Genomic DNA, 24,714 nt, shown 5'->3' with positions numbered 1-24,714 from the left:
CACAATTTATACCACTTCAGTTAACAAAATTAGAACATAGGTTAAAATATGCAAATTACACATTTGAAAGTACTATCTTATATTAACATGTAACATTGCCCCCCCAGACAGAAGGAAGAGACGGACACAAGGGCTTGGGCAACTAAAGGGCCACTTTATTTATTACATTAACACAAGGGCTATAACATAACAGGCAGCACGGCAGGGCCAGGGGACGAAATACCCCTCCCCTGCCGCATGACGGACGAGCCACCCTGCCCCTAGGTCTGGCCACAGGTTATGCCCTGGAGTTCCAACCCCCAGCCACATGGCTAACGGGCGAATCAATCCATGCAAACCCAAGATAGTCCGCTTCATCACTCAACCATCCCGCACGGTCCAGGAATGATTTAGTGAGACCCCGTACCCCAAAACTAGGGTGCTACAGGTGCTCACCGAGCTTCATAACGGAAGTTTAGGCCAAAACCCAGCCACTGCAAGGCCAAGCCTCTGCTTAGGCAGCCGCGCCCACTAAACGCCTAACACTTCCTGAAGCCCAAGTTTCAAATCCTCTAAAAAGGCATCACTACCCTTGTCTGACAGATGTACACCATCGCGCCTGTATAAATCTGCGCAATCAGCTCCGATCCAAGGGTGAGGAAGAAAGTGGCCCAAACCCCACCTCGAGGGCTCTTTTAAGTTCTAAATTGGCTTTGCGGCAAGCTTTCTCAATTGCCCGTGGGTCCCAAGCCACACGCCATACGCGGCATGGGATTATGGCTGACCACACGATCAAAGCCTGTGGCCAATGCCTCTTTATAACTCTAAAGTCATCTTTGGCTTGCAACACAAGGGCTTTTCCCTTGAGCAGGCCTAAATCATTACCACCCAGATGTATCACCACAACATGTGGCAGCAACACGTGCACATCTTCAAACAAGAGGGGCAACAGGCCCGACCAATGGAGACCCCGCTGTCCACGCCATTCAATGGTGGCCCACTTGCTGAGCCCCAGCTGTGACCTGGCCGAAGTCCTCCTGGCCTGATGGGCAGCCCAAAACACGAAGCTGTGTCCACATATGAGGATGTGTCATCTCTCTCCACGGACCACATTGCCTGAGAAAAGAAGAAACGATGAATAACATGGCTCCTTAATAACATGGTGCCAATTATTGCAGTGCAAGAGGGCGAGCATAGCCCTTATAGGCCGAGGAACGCCACCTACCCAGCTTCTGAATGGAAGGCAGGTAATACTCTGGGGGCAGTCGCAGTAGATGCTGCTCCTATACGGAAGGAATGGGTGCCGAACTTAATCCCCGACAGACCCAGCATAGCAAGGGCCTTGCACGTTACAGTCCAAAACTGATGCTTCATCAAGGGACTATAGTGTGTTAAAGCCGCTACAGAACAGATCTTGAGATCAGAACAGGAACCCAAACTAATAGTATCCCTCCATTGCAGCTGATTGGTCTTGGAACAACGGACTGTAACATATACAGATCCGCCAGCCAAACATCTGTCATGGGCCATCAAGGCCCTCACTGACATGTCCCTTTTGGACTGAGCCACCCGCTAACTCACCCAATGAGCCCCGAAAAATGCCATGAGAGAGGCAGCATGAAAAAGCAGCGTTTCATACTCCAACACGCACACCTGGCCCCAGATCGATCGTAAACCTCTAAAAACTGCAGGAGAAAAATGGTTGCCGAGAATCCCGGCAGGGCCCAACTTCTCTAGACCAACCTTCCAACCTTTACTTAATGCGGAAGTCACAGGTATTCTCCTGGAAACCCAAAGCCGCACTAGCGAAGGCCAATGCAGACAGCCGGCCCCGAATAGATCGTACTGCTAACCCCCTGCGCCTTAAAAATACACTACAGTGGAGTAATTGCTCCACCGGAAGGGGCCACCCCTTTTGTAACCAACTTTGCTCCCAAAACTTTGTTGTACGATTCTCTGGTACTAGGAGCAATGGCGAGACTTATCGCTCTGCCAGCCTCGACCCGCCAATCATCCATATCCCGGGGAGCATCATTGTCAGGAGAAGATCTGCATCTAGGGCCAGCTGGTGAAACCTCTGCATCTGTTTGCGAAAGAGAATGTCAGCCTTCCCATTAGCCACCCCAGGCACATGCTTGGCAAAAAATAAAATATTAAGCCTCAGGCAATGGAAAGTGAAGGCCCACACCAGCCTCATCACCCTGTGGGATTTGGAAGTGAGGAAATTGATAACATGCACCACGGCTAAGTTGTCACACCAAAAGTGGACTGTGTGGTTTGCCAACTTGTTCCCCCATAGCCAAACAGCTACCAAAATCAGGAAGAACTCCAAGAAAGTCAAATCTCTGTTCCATCCCGCATCTACCCATTCCAGTGGCCATACCTCTGCGCACCAGTGTCCGCTAAAGAAAATGCCAAACCCAAGGGACCCAGCTGCATCTGATGCTATTTGCGGCTCAGCCTCCAGCTGTGACTCAGCCCTCTAAAAGGAGACACCTTTAAATGAGGTTAAAAAACTCCCTCCATAGTACAAGGTCCTCCCGCATGCTACATCAAAAGATGTGTACCACGCAGTACACAAATTCTCTGGTATGGCGTCATTCACCGATTCCCCATGGGGATAAGATAAATGGTGAATCAATCTGAACTCTCCTGGGGCTTTCTTAGGCACAATGCCCAATGTGGAACCCTCAAGGTACTCCCAAGGAGTGTGGAAAATGGGCCACTCACCCTACCCACGGCTAATTCCTTCCCAATCTTCTGACAAACTATGTGCTCCATCCCTATAACTTACTTCAAGTTATTGGCCATAAACGGCTTTCTGGGGCCCTGAAAAGGAATTCCAAACCCAAACCTAAAACCATTTAACAAATAAAGCTGATCTTCATCCTTTGGATAATCACGGAGCCATGCATCAAGCACTGTCGCTTTTATTGGGCTGGGACCCTTTACCAAATGGCTTATCTGCACTGCCCAGGCCCTGCTTGCGCTGTCCCTGCCTGAAACTACCCCTGGAACAATTAGTGAAGGAATCAGAGCCCCCACAAAGAGGGCGCTTATGTTTGCATGGGCAGTTCTTTTTACCACACACCCCCAGGGGCCCAAACTCCCAACAAAACGGGTGGGGTTGAACCACCTGCCCCGCACTGCTGCGGTTGTCAGAAGCAGTGGCTGTGCGGTGCACAACATGCCCACTGTCTGACCTATCACCCAAGTTAGGTCGTGCTGGAGACATAACCTGCAGCTACAGCTGCAGCTGAATCTGATCCCACTGAAGGGCTGGGTTCAAAGCCGCCCTCATTCTGAACACCTCGTCATATTGAAGCCAGGTCGGGCCGGTAAAGCTGGTGTAGCTTTTGTAAATGATGCCAAAATACTGAAAAAGGAAAGTGGCCCTCCATGGCTATGACCGGACAATAATTCTGGCATAAATAATGAACCCGGTCACCCAGTTTGTCCATGTCCTATCCACTTTAAGCCTCTTGATTTTCTCCTTTTCCCGGTCATCCAAATCCTCTTTGTCCTTTTTCTCCACCTCCCTATAGAGCAGAGAAAATAGGTCCATGAATTCCCCTTTCTTTCTTTTTTTTTAAAGTATATTTTTATTGTTATTGATTGTCCATTTCTCTTACACTCTTCCTCTCATTCCGTTTAACAACTTTCCCCCCATCCCACCCCCCTTAGTCTATACATCATCTTCCAGCCAGGGAAAAAGAACTTGGAGCTTCCACTGAATGTCTGCTTTCTTTTCTTCTTTTGCCCACTTCAGGTAGATCGACCACTTTTCCTTAATCCTTGTTCTTCTTTCCTCCCATGACCCTTCCTGAGTCATTATGGCGGCTATGTGTGATTGAACAAAATCAAAAAGATAATCATGACAGATTCTTTCCTTCCATTTACTTTTATCCTTCCAATACTGCTTTGCCCGCTGATATCATTACTTTTAATAAGTCTTGATTATTCTTCCCTGTTATCCCATTCCCTAGTATACTCATCTTCATAAATTCAAAGTCTATTCTTGGTTCAACCTGAAAAAACTTCTTTATCATTCCCACTACCATTTCCCATAATCTATTAGCTTCAGGGCACTCCCACCACATGTGGGCGAACCATCCCTTCTCTTTCTTACAGTGCCAACATTTAGGGCTCAACCCTGAAAACATGTTCGCTAAGGAAGCCGGAGTTCTATACCATTTAGTAAAGAATTTCAATTCCATTTCCCTAACTTTGTAAATTTTAACTTTTTTTAAACCTTCCATTAACTTTTCTACTGTTCGTTTCGTTATTTGGCCTTCTGAACTCCATATCTGTTGAAGGTGACCTATTACTCCTTCGGTGTCTGAAGTCATACTCCTGTATAAAATGCTTACTATTCCTTTTTTTGTTTTACCCATTAATTTATAAATCTTTTCCATAGGTTCCTCTTCATTTATATTACTTTTCTCCACTTTCTTTTTAACTTTAGTATACAATCCTACAGCTTTAAGCCAGTGTTGTACCCGTACTGCTTCTTGCAAGTCTTGTAATGGTTTTAACTTATCCATTATTAACAAATCTTCTACCCTTCTGTATCCTTTAAAACCGAGTAATTCCCTCCACCTGTAATCCCTGTCTTCCTCCATTAACGTTTCTAATGGCGTCCATCTAGATACCCGATTTAACCATTTTGGCTGCCACTTCTTCCACACCATTAACCCACACTTCCTTGGTCCCTCATTTAAATTAAAGTCCCTCTCCTCCATATTCGTAAAGATACCATGTTTTCCTACTCCGTTATTAGCTTCATTCTCAAACCTTACCCATTTCTGATCATCTTCCCTCTCTATCTCTAACAATGCTTTAAGCTGAAAAGCTTCATAATAATTAGTTATATCTGGAACTCCCCATCCCAAATCCAATTTATGATTGTATACTAGCTTTTTTGCAATTCTAGATTTCTTATTTCCAAATATCCATTCCCTTATTTTAGTATTCCAGTTACTAATTTTTTGTTTATCAATCTCCAATGGTATCGTTTGAAATAAATATAATAACCTAGACATCCAAAACATCGATACACTTCTTATTTTAGTAGTCAGACTCATGTGTCTTACCCCCCACTGCTGCATATCCCTCGCTATCTTCTCCAATACTTTTTTATAATTATCCTCCACTATCCTATTAATATTTTTATATATTTCTATTCCTAAATATTTACATTTCTTAACTCCCATCCCTATATTAGTTAACCTATTACTTTCTTTCTTTTCCTCCAAGTTAACGTTGAAATACATTATTTCTGATTTTTCCATATTAATTCTTAAACCTGAAGATGCTTCAAAATTATCCAATATAATTTTCGTTTCCCTAATAGCCTCTTTCGGGTTCGACATTATCATAATTATGTCATCTGCAAATAAGTTAATTTTCATTTCTAACTTACCTATCCTACAACCTTCTTTCTACCTGCATTCCTGATCCTTTCTGCCAGTTGTTCTATTGTCATTATAAATAAGGTTGGGGAGAGCGGGCACCCCTGCCTTACCCCTCTCTCAATTGGGAATTGTTCCGTGTGTTCATTATTTACCCCTACTACTGCTGTACCCTCCCTATAAACCTCCTGTATAGCTTTTAAAAATAATAAACCTATCCCATACTTTGTCATTGTGGACCACAGGAACTCATGGGACAATGTATCAAATGCCTTATATGCATCCAATTTAAGCAATCCCAATTGCCCAGAATGTCTATGATGAAGTACATTTAGTATATTCCTTATAGGATGTGCTATGCTCCTATTCTTCACGAATCCATATTGGTCCTCTTTTATTATACAAGGTAATATATTTCGAAGTCTGTTTGCCAATATTTTAGCAAATATTTTGTAATCCTGATTAATCCTGATTGGTCTATATGAGACAACTTCCCGAGGGTCTTTCTGAGGTTTTAATATAGTTATCTCGGCCTTCCTCTAAGAGTCGGGAGCCTTCCCTCCTTTCAATATCATATTGAACACCTGTTGTAGTTCCAGGATCAATATCTTCTTCATTTCTTTGTAAAAATCTGCAGTGAATCCATCTGGCCCCAGGGATTTGCCTAATTTTAAACTGCTCACTACCTCCTCTATTTCCTGAAGTGTGATTTCCTTCTCCAAACTCTCTTTGTCTAAGTCTTTCAGACATTCTCCACTTCTTTCCATAAAATCTGTTATATCTCTCCTGGCATATAACGCCTTATAAAACTCTTGAAACGCTTGCCTGATTTCTCTCGGATTCTGCGTAATATTTCCTTGCGTTCTAATACTTTTCACCCTTTGCTTTTCTTTCCTAGTCTTAAAATAGTTAGCTAGTCTCCTAACAGAATTTATTGAGTCCCTTTGAAACTCGTTCCTTACCATAGTTTGCTTCCTCCATAGTGTCCTAAAGTCAAGAGAGTCCAATTGCTTCCTAATCTCTCCAATCTTTTTTTTCCTATCAGGACAAAATCTTATACCTTGACTACTCTGTAGTGCACCTAATTCCTGGAGTGTCTGTGTTTTATTAGCATACCATTCTTTTAAAATTTCTTTTTCCTTCATCATACAGTGTCCTCTTAGTACTGCCTTTGCTGCCTCCCACAGAATATCCGTGGCCACTGTTCCCCTATTTTCTCTGAAATATTGCTTCACCTGATTTTCCATATAATGTCTATCTTATTTTTTTGCTAACACCATACTATTAAATCTCCATATCCTTCTAATTTGCTCATCTCTTGTCTCCAATTCTATAATCAATGGGGCACGATCTGAGATTCATATTGGATGGGTTGTTATTTCATATCTAGTAACCTGATATCAATCCTTGTATGTGCTAAAATTGCTACTCCTCTCGCTTTGGCCCCACTCCTTGCTTCAGCTAACACCTTCCACCCTGGGTGCTTGATCAATGGTTTAGTGTCATCCTTTGCCTTATGTGTTTCTTGTACGCACATTATATCTATATTTTGTTGCCTTACAAATCTTGCTAATCTATATCTTTTCAAATCTGAACCTAATCCATTGACATTCAGTGAGAGCATTTTCAAAGCTTTAACCATATTCGTAACCCTTCTCTCCCTTCCCTGGCTGAATAGTTACTTCTAATATACTTCTCTCCCTTTTCCCTTTCCCCCTCCTTCCCCCTTTTCCCTTACCCTTCTCCCCCCTCTCTTCAGGTATAGGGCTTGCATTTGGGGTGATCTCTCTCTCCTCCCTGTACCTTGGGGTGGGCACATCTCCTCCCTCTCCTATATTCTCTATCCTTTCCTTCATTTAAGACCATAACACCCCTCCCTCTTATTTATGGGGTACTTCCCTTTCTTAGAAGCTTCTTCCTCCTCCCTTGAACATCTTATGATCGCGTCCTCTGTCGTTTCTCCTGACGTGTAGAAGGCTCAATACTGGCTGGGTAAGCCCATGTAAACAGTATCTTGTTCTGAAGAAGCTTGTCTGCAAATGGCTTCATTCGTCTTTTTTCTTCCAGTGTTTTATTACAAAAGTCTTGTCTTACAAATACTTTTTTTCCTTTATATTCCAATCCTTTCTTTTTCTTCAAGGCCAGAAACACTTGTTGCTGAACTTTTTCTCTTGCAAATTTAATTATTACCGGTCTGGGCTCCCCTCCAGTCCTCCTACTCCTTATCCTGTGCACTCTTTCTAAGTGGTCGGCGGTAATCGTTATCCCTGTTTCTTGTTCTGAAATCCATTTTATCAAACCGTCTTCCAAATGTCGTGAATCAATATCTTCTGAAATGCCATGGAAAATTAGATTTGCCCTCCTTGCCCTGTCTGAAAGCCCCTTGATCTATTCCTTTAAATAAGTTATGTCCTGCTTATTTGCTGAAGCCATCTTGTCTGCCTGGCTAGCCAGCTCTTTAGCATCTTTTAACTCCTTATTTAGCTGACTAACCTCATTTTTTACTTCGGCAATGGCTTCTTGTATCTTGTTATGAGATTCTAACATTAACGCCTGAAATTGTGCCATCTTTTCTGAAAGCTGTTTAACCATTGCAGCAGCCATTTCTAAGCTGTTAATCGCCCTTACTCTTTTATTTCACTAACTAAATACTCCCTACTTCTGACTGCTATTTCTCGTCTCAACACGCCTTTTGCCTCTTTAACTACTCTGCAGGTTATTTATGCCCCCGTAACCACACTATTTACATTCCTTTCGGTCTTAATCTCTTTCTTGTCTCGGAGAGGGACGAGCCAAGGCTTCTTCCTCTAGAGCATGCGCATTCCACCTCCTGCATGAATTCCCCTTTCAATATCTTATCCTTGGCAGCCGGCAACAAGTGATAAACCAAGAGGTAAGGCCAGATCATCAAAAGGTAAAGCCTTAGCAGGTATGGCAGAATATCATGAACCCCAAGGATAAGAAACCCCCCAGCCACCATATGGTGCCCCAGGCGTTCCTGGGAACTGGCTGGGTAGGCCTCCCCAAGGACCCCAAGGGTTAGCCAGGTTAAGACCCCAAGCACAAGGCTGGGGATTATTAAAAGCTGCAGGCTGGCTATTAACAACCGGCCCAAAGGTGGCAGACTGCCCCCATGGCCCCCAGGGCTAAGCTGTGGTAGTGTGTTGTGCAAACTCACCCCTACCCAACTTCCAATTCTGCACAGCATCCACAGCGGGCACCTCCGCTGGAAGGGGTGACACCCCCTCCATTTTGTCCACGGAAGACTTGCTTTCAAGACAAGTGATTAAGGATATCCTCCTGGAAGCGCTTCTTGGCAGCCCGCTTATCTGCCTTAGAAGCCTGACCACACAATACAACTGTCTGCCTCCTACACAAACCCTCCAAGTCAGCTATTCTGTCTAAAACTCAAACATTGCTTTTGTTTTGAACCTCCTAAACTCATCATTGGCGGCGGTGAAGGAGCCCTAACACCGGAGCTCCTCGAGACAACAGCTTTCACCGCCGCACAACTAAACACAAGCTAAGTTAAGCTACCCGTTTTTATTGAGTGACTTGCAACTGCAGCTGAGAGGAAGGTGAGGGGAAAATTTCAAGTATTATTACCCCACTCTCCTATTGGAAATCTTTCTGAGTGCTGTGGCGCTGGGCCGAGCCGCACCGCTCCAAGCCGCGGAGTGGAGTGGAGAGTGACGGCGGGCGAGGCGAGCGGAGTGATCGACAGCGGACGGTGCTCCTGGCCTGCTACAGTGCCGGACTGAGCCGCGACACGCCGGGGCTGTGGAGCCAGGTAGAGAACGGCGGCGGGCGACGTGAGCTGCTGCAACGGCTTGCTGGCCTGCTGGGGTGCCGAGCCGAGCCGCGCCGGGCCGCGGAACTGAGTGGAGAACGGGCGGCGGGCGGCGTGGAATACAACGGGCGGCGCCCGCATAGCGGGAGGAGCGAGCCGAGCCAGCCGGGGCCGTGGTGGAGCGCGGTGGAGGCAGAGACTTTGAGCCGTGAGCTGGAGGAGCCGAGCTGTGGGCTTGAGCTGGGGGCCGGAGGAGACCGAGGAAGGGACTAGTGAGGGGTTGTTGGTGGTGCCGACCACTGTATCAACTGTGTGTGGCGGCGGAATTTGGGGACGTATCCCCCCCCTCCCTTCCCGGCGTGGGAGTGGTTGTAGGGCATCGCGTTGGGACTCGACTGGTGGCCGAAGGGCCCGGATAACATCGAAAGGGGCCGAGCTGAACTGCTGACCAGGGCGGAGCCTGTGTGACGAAGGGGACGTAGCGGGGCTCATACCCCTCTGGGCCCCCCGAGATTGCACAGTGGGCCTCCCGAGTCCACCGGCTGGCCATATAGTCATCCTAAGATCATCCCAACGACTCCCCTACCGAGTTGCCTACCTCTTAACAACCCCCTCCCCTCCCACCACTTTAAAGAACAAGCTCCACATGGAATTCAGCACGCCCGAAGATAAAGACAAAGATACGGAAAGACAAAGATACGGAAATAAGATCAAGGCACCTTATAGACTTCAGCACTTTAAAAACTACTGCACTTTACTAAATTGTTTACATCCTTGTATTAATCCCCCACCCCAGCAGATCTAAACTGCCAGTGTAACGATAAGATTGGTTTGGTTTATAGGCTATTAAGAGGTTGATTATTAGCTAATTGAAAGTTGATTAGTAGCAAGTTAATTAGGGTAGAGATTATTGGGAGGGTTTTATAATTAACGAGCTTGGGAAAATCGATTGGTGGCAAATTAATTAAGGAAAGATATTTATTGGGAGGGTTTTTACAATTAATGAACTTTTAGATTAAATTAATTTGATTCTTAGCTAATGATTGAGAAGTTAGGGGGCTAATTAATTAAATAGCTATATAGTAATTGGCAGATTAGTTTAATTAGATCAGTTAATTAATTTATAAAAACAGATAGATCGGCGGGAAGGAGGGGTGAGAAGAAGAGGGTAGCTCTAAAGGTTCCATCGGACTAGGGAACATTAACAAGATGACTGGCCTAGGGATACCAGTACTACTGGGGAGGGGAAGATACGACGGTGGGACGAGGCAGAGTTATAAGGGAAGGAGATCGAGACATAATAGTGCTCGACCCCCTTCCAGCCTCCGTCCCATCCCGACGGTGACAAGTAGTAAGGCCAGGCTGAATTACTCGCCTCCGTCACTGGTGTTATGCAATGCCAGGTCCATTAATAATAAGACCTCTGTCCTGCGAGAGTTTCTGACCGAGCAGGACATGGACCTGGCTTGCGTGACCGAGACCTGGGTGCGTGAAGGGGAGACGGTAGCTCTCTCCCAGACCGTTCCCCCGGGATACTCGGTCTTCCACCAGTCACGGACTAGCGGGCGGGGGGGAGGGGTGGCACTTCTCATACGAGAGGCTTACTCCTTTAGGGCCCTTCCGGCCCCAGAGATTCCAGGCATAGAATGTGTTGGCCTGATGTGGGATGTTGGGGAGGGGTTGGCGATCTGGCTGGTGTACCGACCGCCTAACGCACCGACCAGCGCCTTACCGTCCCTGGTGGAGGCCGCGGCGGGCTGGGCGTTGGAGCACCCAAGGCTTCTGGTCTTGGGTGACTTCAATGTCCATGCTGACGACGCGGCCTCCGGCCAGGCGACGGACCTGGTGTCATCCATGGCGACACTAGGACTCTCCCAGGTTATTACAACGCCCACTCATCAGGCGGGACACATGTTAGACCTGGTCTTTGCGGCCGGAATACCAGTGACTGATATTGCAATGGAAGCAGTGCCATGGTCAGATCACTTTGCCCTTAAGGCTCGTATGGGAGTGTCACCCAAAACCTGTTTAGGCGGAGAGCGTATTTTAGCTCACCCGCGGAGCCAGATGGACCCGGAACGGTTCCTAACGGCCCTTCGGGACACCTGGCCTACTGGCGACTCCCTGGATGATCTGGTAGAGTCCTGGAACGATGGGCTCTCCAGCGCCATCGAGGAGGTCGCACCCAAGCGCCCTCTGCGTTCCCGCCCGAAGCCGTCGCCCTGGTTCAATCAGGGGCTGCGGCAACAAAAGCGGGGACTCAGAAGGCTAGAGAGGCAATGGCGGCGTACTCGAGACGAAGTGACCCGAACATCTTATAGAGAGAGTTTGAAGGCCTATGAGATGGCAATCAAAGCCGCAAAGAAAGCGTTCTTTGCGGCTAAGATTGCGTCCGCAACTTCGCGCCCGGCCCAATTGTTCGACATAATTAGAGGACTTACAACACTGCCGCAAGGCAGACCAAATTCTATTGAATTGGAAATAGGCTGTGAGGCTTTTGCGAAATTTTTTGTGGATAAAATCGCGTCACTCCGCCCCGACTCCTCTGCCAATTTTGAGACAGTTAGCGAACTCGAGGCTCCGAGCCTGTCTTCGGATTATATGCTGGATGACTTCGAACCCCTCAGCCTGGAGGAAGTTGACAGGATCCTCTTAGCTGCTCGCCCAACTACCTGTAAATTGGACCCATGCCCTTCCTGGCTTATTAAATCTTGCCAGGGTGACCTTAGATATCCTATACGGGATATCATAAATAGATCCCTGAGGGAAGGGCACTTTCCAACGCCGCTCAAAGAGGCTGTGGTCCGTCCCCTCTTAAAGAAACCATCTTTAGACCCGGCCCAATTGGTACACTATCGGCCGGTCTCAAATTTGCCCTTTTTGGGCAAACTTATTGAGAGGGCAGTGGCGATGCAGCTGCAGACTTTCCTGGAGGATGCTTCCATCCTTGACCCATTTCAGTCCGGCTTTCGCCCGGGACATGGGACGGAGACGGTGCTGGTCGCCCTAGTGGATGACCTTCAACGGCATCTGGATCAGGGCGGCTCGGCGGTGCTGATGCTGTTAGACCTGTCGGCTGCGTTCGACACGGTCGACCATCGGCTACTGAAGGGTCGCCTCGCCGACGCAGGGATTCAGGGGTTGGCTTTACAGTGGCTTTCCTCTTTCCTTGAAGGTCGGGGACAAAGGGTCGCAGTTGGGGGGGAGCTGTCCCGGAGGTGCACACTTGACTGTGGTGTGCCCCAGGGGGCGGTTCTCTCCCCGATGTTATTTAACATCTATATGCGACCTCTTGCCCAGATTGCCCGAAGGTACGGGCTAGGGTGTCATCAGTATGCTGATGACACCCAGCTCTATCTACTGATGGATGGCCAGCCGACCTGCGTCCCGGAAAATCTAGATCGGGCACTATATGCCGTGGCTGAATGGCTCAGACTGAGCGGGCTGAAGCTTAACCCTGCGAAGACAGAGGTCCTTTGCTTGGGTCGCCGCGGTCCGGAAAGGGGAATCCCCCTACCAGCCTTTGACGGTGCGCCGCTGATAGCGGCGGACAGGGTCAGGAGCTTGGGGGTGCTGTTGGAGCCTTCCTTAAAGATGGAGGCTCAGATAGCAGCCGCTGCCAAGTCCGCGTTTTTTCACCTTAGGCGGGCAAGGCAGTTGGCCCCCTTTTTGGAGCGCGACGACCTAGCAACAGTGATCCATGCCACGGTCACCTCGAGGTTAGACTACTGTAATGCCCTCTACATGGGGCTGCCCCTGTCCCGAACTCGGAAATTGCAGCTGGTGCAGAATGCTGCGGCCCGGCTGTTATTGGGTCTCCCAAAGTGGGAACACATTCAGCCGGGTCTTCGGACCCTGCACTGGCTTCCAGTAATATACCGAGTCCGGTACAAGGTGCTGGTTATCACCTTTAAAGCCCTATATGGCTTGGGACCTGTCTACCTGAAGGACCGTCTTTCCCCGCACGTTCCCCAGAGAGTACTGAGGTCGGGAACACAAAATCTCTTTACCATCCCTGGGCCGAAGGAAGCCCGTTTGAAATCCACCAGAGAAATGGCTTTCTCTGTTATGGCCCCTACATGGTGGAATCAGCTGCCGGAAGAGGTGAGGGCCCTGCAGGACCTTGTACAGTTCCGCAGGGCCTGTAAGACGACCCTCTTCCGGCTAGCCTATACCTAGCTTGAGAATTTTAATGTAACTTGCCGGATTTCTTTCTTTTATATACAGTTGAAATATTTATTAATATTTATTAATATTTATTGATAACCATGGTTTTATCTGTTTTTATCTGTTTTAAATGCTGATCCCTTTATATGTTTAAATACTGTAATTTTGTTGGATCTATCACTGGAAGCCGCCCTGAGCCACTTGTGGGAAGGGCGGGATATAAATCCCAAATAAATAAATAAATAAATAAATAAATAAATAAATAAATAAAGCAGACTGCTCAAAAGAGCCATCCTCCTCGTCAGATGATGAAGGCAAAGGTGCTGAGCACTTAGGAACAGGTCGCTGCGGTCTTGGCACAGGGCCTTTGCCCTTGGATTTGCCCTGTCCATTAGGCATGACTACTCAAAAATGCTGTAATCTTCATCCAATGACAAGGGCTGTGGCGCAGGGCGCTTAGGAGGTGCAGGTCGCCTGGGCTGTTTAGGAGCAGGGGCCTTGCCTTTTGGCTTTCCTTGCCCTTTAGGCATGTCTAACAATACACAAATAAAAGCCCTTAAAATGGCCACCTGCAATAAAATTACAAAAATGGCTAGCAACAGTAGGCCGAAGAGCTAACAAGCACAGAAATAGCCTTCAAAATGTCTGCCTGCAAGAAGACTGAGAGGAGGGAGTGGAGCCCGCCTCTAGGTGTGCCTGTTCCACCCCCACCTCTGATGCTGCCCTGTCTCTTCCTCCGCCTTGTGAGGAGGCAAAACGGCCTCCAGAAGCAAGGCTGTGAAGCCTGCTTCTGGACAGGAGCCGGAATCTATTTGTAAACTGTCAATTTTAGCTTTGTATATTTGTTATCTTGTATATGATTTCTGAAATAAAATTATTCTGAAGTTAAAAAAAACAACCTGAAAATACCCAGAGTGTAGAAACAAGTACAGCGAAATCTGTCAAATCAATTAATTTACCCTGCACTAAATGCTGTCTGAAATGGGAATGTTACGGTTTTTGCCACACCAGGTGAACTTACATAATTGGGCAGATTGGCTACATCATTTTAATGTAGAGATATTTTTTAAAGTAGCAGATGGATTACCACCTTTTTGAGTGGCTGGCGGAAGAGTTAGTGACTGATTGACAATAGATACTAAGCGTTTGTTGATGTGGCCCTCAGATGATTTTAGTAGCCAGGTTGGGCAAGGATCCAGAAGTAGTGGCCTTCACCAATCCCAGGATCTTGTTGACATCCATCATGGCAACTGGGTCAAAGTGATCCATAAATAGACCAGGTGGTGTATTGGGCCTAGGGTTGCCAAGTCCAATTCAAGAAATATCTGGGGACTTTGGGGGTGGAGCCAGGAGACATTAGAGGCGGAGCCAGGAACATGGGTGTGACAAACATAATTGAACTTCAAGGGAGTTCTGGCCATCACATTTAAAGAGACCGCACATCTTTTAAATCCCTTCCCTCCATAGGAAATAATGAAGGATAGGGGCACCTTCTCCTTAGCCTTGCCTCGCCTCAGCGCTGCTGCTCGCCACAAGTCCCCCAGCCCTGGGCCGCCGCTGCTCCCGGCACATGCCTCGCTCCACTCCTTCGCTGACGACGCAGGGTCGGGGAGGGACGGCACGGCACGGGAGGCAGGAAAGGTGGAGGTTCTCTCATGCCCAAGCAGGCAGCGCCGGCCCCCGTGGGAGGGAGGGAGGGAGGAGAAGAAAGGCTGGGCTTACCTTGGGAGGGCGCACGAGCCGGACTCCTGCCTCGCCTGGCCTCGGCGGCGCGCACCCCCCCCGCCGCTGCGGCAGCACCTATTTGTTTACAAAAACGACCCCTGGACCAATCTCCCCCCCTCTTCCACCATTCCTGAGGCAGGGCTCCCCTTCCCTCCCCTCTCTCTCTCCGCAAGCGCCCAGGCCAAGGCAAAGCCACACATCTGGGCCAAGCGGGGAGGGGGGGAAGTGAGGAAAATGAAGGTGGAAGAAGCGGAGCCGGTTGCCATGGGCAACATTGAACTCCCAGCCTGCTAATGAGGGCCAAAAAAAAAGAAAGAAAAAAAACGCCAGGTAGGGCCAAGAAAGGGGGGGGATGTGATAGGAGGCCGTGCTGCTGGGAGAGGAGAGGCTCCCGGAGGTGCCGGGAAACAAAGGCCGGGTAGCCCAGGCAGGCGTCTGGCCAGCGCCCCCTCCTCTCCTCTCCCCTCCCCGTTTCGCTTCTCCTCTCCTCCTCTGCTGCCTCCCACCTGGCTGCTTGGTGGTGGGCTTTCTAGTGGGGGGGGGACAAGGCTCCGTGCTGCTGCAGCCGCCGCAGGTTGGGGTTGGTGGGCCTTGGCCGGCCTCTTCCTTCGCCAGGGCCTGGTGGGATGGAGGGAGAGGAGACCCTCTGCTGCTCTCCTCAGGCAGCCTGTAGCTCGGGCCACAGCGGTGGGTGGCGGCTGCTGCCTGTGCTGGTGGCGTGGTGTTGCGGCTGCGGCGGCGGCACAAAACGTTACCTGCTGCCGCCCAATAATAAGGACTGGGAAACTCATTGGGGAGAGTGGCAGCATAATTGGCGCCGTTCCCCCCCCCCCCCGCTTCCGGATTTTTGGAGAGCGGGGGAGGAGGCTGCAAATACGGGTGTCCCCCGCCAGGGCCGGGGGGGGGTTGGGAAGCCTAATTAGGGCTTACTTCTGGTGTGCCTGTGGTACAATTGATAGCCAGATCAAGGCATATTTTCAGTACCTATCACCAAAAAATCTTGGTAAAAGTATCACAGCTAATTGTGTATTCCTGAGACAATAAAGGCTCAGTTTTTGGTTGAGCTACCCTGAGCAATCAGGATGGCTGTGAACAAGCTGATGTTACTACTTCGCTACTGTAAGCATTTCTTTGCTGCCATCACCAGTGTTTCATAGGTCTTTCAGTGGGCTCTGTAGCAAAATCTATCAGATTAACCTGGAGTTCATATTATGATACTATTGTACTTGCTAAAGGATACTGATCCTACTTCTACTAACCATCTGAAGACCTTTCCCTTCAGCATGCATTGCAACATCATCTCCTCAAAATGTTTTTAATTATGTGTACTATATAAGTCTGTAACTTCTTGAATATCAGGCTCAAGGCCATATTTTGCAAAAACATTATAAAAGTGTGAAAGTGTCTCATAGGGAGATTGTATTGTCAGGAACAGATCTTTCATACAGCATCTTTTGGCTTACCCCCAAGGTTTTATGAATTAACACTCCTTTGAAAGTATAATAATAGTGCATGCTGTTCTTAATGCTTGTCTTTAACACCTTATGGTCCTCTTTATAGGGAGATCCTGGGCAACCTGGGAATCATGGCTTTCCTGGAGAACCTGGTCCAGATGGTAAGCCTGTGAGTACTAAAAACTTAGTTATATACAGTATGCATAATGTGTCCTTGACATTGAAACCTTATCAGAAGATTTCTAAAGGTGATAAATGTTTTGTATAAATGTAAGCAATCATGAATTGATTTTCACTAGTTGACTTCTTCAGTGATGGGCCAGTTTTGATGATACTTGGTCTTCTGTGTTTGTGGGAGCGGCTGGCCTACCACCAAAGCCACGGTGGCCTTATAAGCAAATTTGATTAAATTTGTGTGAAGCTGATACTTGGTCTCTTTACTAGGAGATGAATTATGTGGCTTATTATATAATGTCTAAATTTTCTGCCCACATGGTTGCTATGATTTTTGCCAATTCCACACCCTGCTCCAGCAGATCTCCCAAAGATATTCCTGGAGTTCACAGTTCCTCCAGAAGCAGCATTTCAGGGCATGTTTGGGGCTGCAGTGGTGGGGAAGTAGTCAGGGAAGTTGCTGCTTCATGGAAGGAAATCTGTCTGTCCACAGAAATCGTAGGAAGGATTCAAGCCTTTGCAAGAGGCCTCTGCATGTTAAATCTGGACAAATCCATGGGATAATATGTCACCTACAGAATTGTATAATCTAAGCAGGCTGCAGGAAGATAATGTGTTAGTGCCACACATTTATTTACATTTATACTCCACTTTGTACGCATTTCCAAGCTTGAGTGCAACACCATAGATTTACTGAAAATGTGCGGAGAAGGCAAGAAAATCACAGAAGCCCCAGAAACTAGAATTACATCAAATTTGTTTCTAGTGAGCTTTCATCAGATCCCTTCAGTATTAACATTGTTTTAGATATGTTTAAAGAAAAACAAACCTCCAGAGAAGAAAAGAGATTTGGATGTGAATGACTAGTGGTTTTTTTTTAATTCTGTTACCAAGTGTATACTTTTTAAAAAGCTATCAAATTAAAGTAACACTTTGACATAATGTAGAGTGGAATCACAACCAAGAGACCAACAAGACTAATGGGGGAAAGGAAATCCCATTTCCCTTCCTGGTCCCCATTTTCTTCACTGTCACTGCTGCCTGATCCTTGCCACTGCTTTTTGCCTGCCCACCTTCAGTGTCCTCACCCTGCTGAAGCCCGTGCCAATGCTTCTGGTATACTAGGCTGTGATATCACAAGGTCATTAGGTGCACAATGAGAAGCAAGCAATCTGTAGAGCAGATAAACGCTACCAAGCTCATCATCTGGCTTAATGTTTGGGTCTGCAACATGTGATGATGTTTGGGTCTGCATGTTTGGGACTGTATTACATGAACTCATGAAGCTGCTTTGGTCCATCAAAGTCAGTATTCTCTAGTTAGACCGGCAGTGTGGCTGCCCAAGGTCTCAGTTAGAGGTCTTTCACATCACCTACTGCCTGGTTATTCTTTTTTAAAGTGGAGATACTGGGGATTGAACCTGGGACCTTCTGCTTGCCAAGAAGATGCTCTACCAAAGCTCTTCCCCTATCCCAGGTTAATTCTAAAACTCATGATTAGTTGCTCTTTGTTCTGGCCAAAAGGTATATAAATGTCTATTGTTAATACTGGAACCATTCTCAGTGAAGAAAGGTGTTTGTTATAAAAGGAGACTTTGGTGATCAGATACCCTGTGCTAATTGCATAATTAAAGGTAAATTAAAATACTGATAATGGAATCACAGTCTTTTAGAGCTTCTTAACATTCATTTTTTTTTAAACTCTGGCAGAATCTGGTTTTAATTCTGCAGTTCTTAGAATGATTCTAGGAATCCCAGTAAATTTATATGCTTGTTAAGCAACATTGTCTATATTATTGCTGATGCTATGCAAGATAACTATCACAGTGTAAACGGCTAATGATTATTTTAATATCTTAATTAAAACATTTCAAATTGTATTTCTGGTGTGAGTCTTAAGTTTTGGTGGCATTATGGAAAGTCTTAAAGAAATGCTTGCTAGAACTGGTGTAAGTCTTCAGAATATTGCCAGTTACATAGAGAATTCCATGTTACACTTTATAAAATGACCAAATTTCCTATTTCGGTTGCTAAGCTGCATTTTGGCCATGTGCATATGGATAACAGATGGTTGAAATTATTGTGGTGGTTCCCCTTGGATGCTGACACAATAATAGTAAGAAGAGCAATAATACCAAAAATACACTTATTCCACATTTTGCAGATTAGATTTGGATGAAGTCCAAGAATCCAAATAAGAAATTTGGAGTAGGGTTCAGAGGTCTATTAGCTAATGGAACTGGTTTTAAGGCTCTATCATGACTGACTTATAAATATATCAATTTACCCAACTACTATATAATAGACAAAAGAAGGTATTTTGGAAATTATTTGTTACTGTTCACAGTAGTCCTTTAAAGAAAAGAAAAGAATGATGATGATAATACAAGCAACAATAACTTGAAGGAGAAATAAGGAGACACAGGTGGATATTTTGTATGATTGTATTCTTTGGAGACTTTTATCATGGGTAGTGATAAAGTAGCTGTTCCTGGAGATATGGCTGTCTTGTTAGGTAGTGGGTGGGATGCCAGATTTACACTGGATTATCTCTGATGTTCATCTGGGTTCATGAGTCAAACTGTGCTCCACATTAGTCATGACCCTGTCTGTACTGCACCCAGAGGCTATTGTCGAACTGGAGGGGCAGGTGCTTTTTGCACTCTGGCTGGACGAAGTGAGGTCAGTTCAAGATTTTTCCCACGGCACAACCTAGGGTTTAATTTGTGTCAGCCTCAAAACTTCTTTTCAGTGCCCCGGAACCTATAAAATGAAGATAGATGGGAAAAGCTTTTGAACAAGTACAGAGCACACTTTTTGAATCACTGGATAACAAACAGGACTTGAGAAACAAGTCTCTTGATCCAGAAGTTCTAATGTATTGTGTTAAATCTCACTGTCTTTCCTCTCTAGAACTATAAACACTACCCATATCATTCTTGCTTCTTCCATCCTTTGTTTTTCCAGTTCTCGCCTGTTAGAGTAGAACTGTAGAATGCAGCACCCTTGTGCCAAGGCTGACATCTTGTGGTGTAGTGGTTAGAGCAGGAGTCCCCAGTGGGGTGCCCATGAGTGCCATGGCAGCTGTCAATACCTTTCCTCACACCCACCAAGTATTTTTAGAAACTGAATGGGGCCAGGTGGGATTTCTGCCCAGCAACATCTCTGATTGAAATTGACAATTTGATTGGTTGTGCAGATTTTTAAAAACATTGTTTTGGCAGCAACTGCTACAACAACACAAGTATCTTCACTGTGTGAGTGAAGGCAGCTATTATGTGGCTGGCTATGTCTCCAAGGAAGTCATTTTGTAGCTGGGGCCCCTACCCTGTATCAGAAAGGTTAAGGACCCCTGGGTTAGACTAGAATCTGGGAGTGTTAGACTGGAATCTAGGAGACTCAAGCTTGAATCCCCACTGCATCATGGAAACCTGTTAGATGACCTTTTAAATAAAAACGTATGCATATTGAACACTTAATGAACTCACAAAATTAAAAGATGTTTCTTTGCAGTAATACAAAGTTCCTCTTTATCCTGTTACACTGGATAAAAATGACATGAAAACTGGATCTGTTCTCATGTACCTAACTATGGAATATCAAAAGAAGTTTCTTAATACCATGGCTCTTTTGAAAGGCAAAAGAATAAGCTACAGTTGTCTAATAATACTTCAGGTGACTATCTGGATTAGGTAAAGAGCTATATGCTATAAACTTTCCAGATATGTATAAATTTAATTGTACTTATGCCTTATATCACAAAACTCATAATGGGTAGGGTAGGGGCATTATTGGTAATAGTTTCTTGTAGAATTTTATTAAGTTTACAGCAGTGCTTTAACATTTGAAATTGGTTACTTGGTTCATGAATTATAGTTCAAATTAGAAAAGGCAGAAAAATCGGCTTTGACCTTTTTGATGACATTGTAAGAAGTGGTGGTTTAATATGATTTGACTACAGAGACACACACATGTCAGAAAAACATAAAGAAATTTTCCACCTTACCTGATGCCAATATGTCAATTTCCCCACAGACTAACACGTTTTAAACTCATTTTTAAATGAGGGAGGGACGGTGGCTCAGTGGTAGAGCATCTGCTTGGTAAGCGGAAGGTCCCAGGTTCAATTCCCGGCATCTCCAATTGAAAAGGGTCCAGGCAAGTAGGCATGAAAAACCTCAGCTTGAGAGCCTGGAGAGCCGCTGCCAGTCTGAGTAGACAATACTGACTTTGATGGACCAAGGGTAAGATTCAGTATAAGGCAGCTTCATATGTTCAATTAGTAAAATAAAATGAAGACTGAGTGCATATATGCATAAACTGTTTCTCATCTTTTTTTAAAAAGCAAAGTTTGTTCCCCATTTCCCAAAGAATTGCCCCCCCCCATTTAAATAATAAGTCCCTATTGTGTTAAATGTGCCCATCTTTAATGGACATGCTGGAATCTCTTTTTGACAGTCAGATGGAGATGTGAATATGGCACATGCTGATAGGCTGTTACATTAAACAGTTTAGCCTTATGTTTTTTTTATCTTCAGGAATCAGGCTCCAGTTGTAGTTGGGAGAACTTAAAAGAACCTATTTGTTTGGATTCCTCCTTGCAAGATAAATGCATCTTCCACTTGAGCCTTGCAAAAATCAGTTATTTTTGTCACTAGGATTGTTTCCATTACCCCTCCCCCCACACCATTTCTTTTGCCTATTGCAGCATTGTATTGCAGGCCATTAATTCTTTTATACAGCTCAAATGTCATATTCCTCGTGCAGACTTCACATAATGTTTAAATAATCAGAGATGGACTGGTATGTTCACCTGCTTCTTTCTTCTTGTGTACTTTCTTGTTTCTTCTTTTCTTGGTCTTATCTGTGGTGTAGTATTACATCAGCCTTATGCTAACTGGGCTGCTTGTCCTAGCTGTGGTTTGAAATAAATCTTTCAACCAGGTTTGCAAATATGAGTAAAAACCTTACTTTGTATTAGTACAGATATGGTGCTAAAAGCTGGTGATGGAAGAGGGAAATTTTGTGGGAGGAGAGAGAAGGAAATGGATAATGTGAGCCACAGCCATGCTCCAGATCTGCAGTATGTCCTGGAGTAAACAAAACTGCATTGCCCTCAGTCAAAGAAACTTACTGTCTACTTTATGTAGTCTTCTTTCTGCAATCTAATTTGTCTGGCTACTATAGCAGTTATTTTCCTTGCCAGAAAGGACATTTATTTTTCCAACAAAACAAGGTTAGGCTTCCTGAAATTGCTGAGATAAATTCTCTGTGTTGGATCAGAGATCAAGAATGTGACAGTTTCAAGAGTTATAGAAAGATTGCATATGTGAATTCTGGGTTTTAGCCATTCCAGAAGCTTGACATGATTAACTGCAGCCTGGCACATATACACTAAGTTGCCCACTTCCATTCAGTTTCTCCTTGACCCCCACCTTGCTCCCATTACTGATTTAGAGTGGCAGATAACCCCCTAGTACTTACATCTGGGACTAGGAATAAAATACCACTGTTATATTAAAACAGGTAAATGACATAAAACATTTCTGGTATTATTATCATCATCCACATATCGGCTTTAGTTTTTGACTCAGCTTCCTAGTAGTAACATAAATCATGGCATAATGACCCATGGAAGAAAAATAAACCATTTCTCTGTAGCTTTGTAATTTGGCACTTGTGTATATTTTCCTCAGATGAGTCACAAGTTACCAAGTTGAACATCTTTTTGAGTATGGAAAAGATTTTTTCCTTGGGAAATACATTTTAGAAGGAGAGGGACATCAAAAATCAGAAATGGAGACAGTAAAAAACCTGAAATATACTGTTCTTGACACAATTCAAGTTACTCTTAACCAAGACCTCTCGAAAGCCGTAGATCAGATAAACACTGGGCTTCTGCATTTGCTTTTGATGAGTCAAAGGGAACTTTTACACACACTGAATAAAGTACTTTCAATCCAAGTTCAATGTACTTTGCCACTGGATTTTACAGTGGAAACAGCAAAATCCACTTGCAGATGATCACTGAAGTGCATTGAGCATGGATTGAAAGTGCATTAATCAGTGTTTTAAACTGGAATAACTTTAGATCAAGGCTAGCTACTGTATTCTACCATTAAGTTCCTAAATATGCTGATTTGAAATGATTGAAATACAGTATAGAATATCACCACCTATTATTTTACTAGGTATCCTGTCTTAAGCCCTGCCTCTGATCACTTTACAATATGATCATAAGGGCCCTTTTCAGAGAGTGAGCACCATTGAGTAGATCTGCTTATGATTGCTTGCTTAGGACAACAACAAAGCTCCACTGGCATAAGTTGATGTGCCTTAGAAAGGCATAGCTGCCTGAGTCACCATCCTAGTCTTCTTCAGCCTGAATCCTGGCATTGGTGCAAATTCACATTTGCAGCAATCTTGATATACCTTTTTAAAGGCATACCCTATAGAGGGTACAAGTAGGCCGATTTAGCACTCACCCTTATGCCGCTCTCATGTCTAGGGTGGCCAGACCGTCCCGGTCTCCCGGGACATTCCCGGTTCTGGCCACCCAATCCCGGCTCCCGGGCTGCCTATACCGGGACCGAGCTAGACTGCTGTTCTTTTGAGGGGTTATAGAGTGTTTCGAGCCCGTCCCTGTGGCATCGGTCTCATCGTTGTGGGACCCAGGGGGCCGGCGCAGCAGCCTGCTGAAGCAGCCTGTCGGTCACTTCCGGGTTCCTGTCCTGCATCTCGACCTGTGTTATTAGTCTAGCTCGCTTCCCCCGAGCCCTGCCGCCATAAGCCTCAAGGGGGCTCATTTTGCGGCATCTCCCGGCGGGAGGGTGGCACCCGCACGGGACACATATCAAATGAAAGAGGGGGCGCAGGGCTATCAGAAACAGCCGGCGGAGGGAGTCGGGAGACCACCCCACTGGGGGATCCACACCCCGAAAGTGATGAAGGTGGCGCAGATAGAGCCAACAGAGCAAACAGGACAAAATAAATAGGCTGCATTATGCAGCACAGTTGAGAAAGTGCCTTATCCCATATACTGATGAAGTATATACAGGATTTGAGAACAAAATTGTTTCCGGCGGTGATATTTGGGGGATTTTTGGGGACGTCACAGGAAGTGCTGTGAAGTCACTTCCTGTTTCCGGCAGTGGCATTTGGGGGAAATGATGTCATTTGGGGGAAGTGATGTCAGAGGAAGTGATGTCACTTCCCGTTTCCGGCAGGTGACGCGGGGAAATGATGTCACAGGAAGTGGTGTCACTTCCTGCTTCCAGCGGTGGCATGATATCACCGGAAGTGACGTCACCGGAAGTGACGTCACTTCCTGTTTCCGGCACCACACGCGCTTCGCGCGCACACACCCCTACCTTCCCCCCCCCCCAGGTGTCCCTGGCTGGCCTTCAGACATTATGGTCACCCTACGTCTTCTCAGCGCAGTGTCCTCCCCATTTCCCACTATTTGCGCCGGGGCTGCCGCAAACATCTTGGTTTTCATGCAGCAAATGGAAACAGCTAAAAAACAGTTTCCGTTTGCTGCACAAAAACCGCGATGTTTGCTGCAGCGCGACGCAAATAGTGGGAAATCGAGAAGACGCCGCGCTGAGAAGTCGGATGTGAGAGCGGCGCAAGGTGAGTGCGAAATCGAACGTAAAGTTTTCACCTTGCATCTTCTCACCCCAGTATCATACTTTAGAATGCTAACTGTAGCCAATCTTGGCTCTCTAAAGCACTTTATAAATTACAATCCAGGATATCCATAGCTCAGATGATGGGATAATACATATGGGTCTGTATCTTCTGGCCCCGTTTAGAACACATGCAAGACAACAGCTTTGCCTTTGGTGAAAACAGTCTGTCCTCTGGCCAGGCAGGTGCTGACTTTAAGATACTTCAGGAATTCTGTTATTGTCCTGGTTGGGTTCTTGGGCAAGAAACTTGCAGGGATAGTTTGCTGTTTCGTAGTCTGCGTAAGAATGTCAGAAATCCATTGCATTTGGGGGGAAAAGACAACA

At 45.9% G+C, this 24,714-nt stretch overlaps 1 protein-coding gene across 1 annotated transcript in view; it reads left to right on the top strand.

Annotated features, from left to right (window-relative positions):
• The window catches only part of COL21A1 (collagen type XXI alpha 1 chain), a 137,571-nt gene that overhangs the window by 24,845 nt on the left and 88,012 nt on the right, over positions 1–24,714 (top strand). Inside the window, exon 9 of the mRNA XM_060235204.1 lies at positions 16,633–16,695. Within this exon, the coding sequence (XP_060091187.1) occupies positions 16,633–16,695 (63 nt within the window). The remainder of the gene's footprint in view (positions 1–16,632; positions 16,696–24,714) is intronic.

The sequence above is a fragment of the Heteronotia binoei genome, chromosome 1 (genome assembly GCF_032191835.1).
Source record: "Heteronotia binoei isolate CCM8104 ecotype False Entrance Well chromosome 1, APGP_CSIRO_Hbin_v1, whole genome shotgun sequence".
Classification (NCBI taxonomy): domain Eukaryota; kingdom Metazoa; phylum Chordata; class Lepidosauria; order Squamata; family Gekkonidae; genus Heteronotia; species Heteronotia binoei.
Note: the sequence above shows the minus strand (reverse complement) of the source record. Positions and strands in the feature narration are given on the sequence as shown.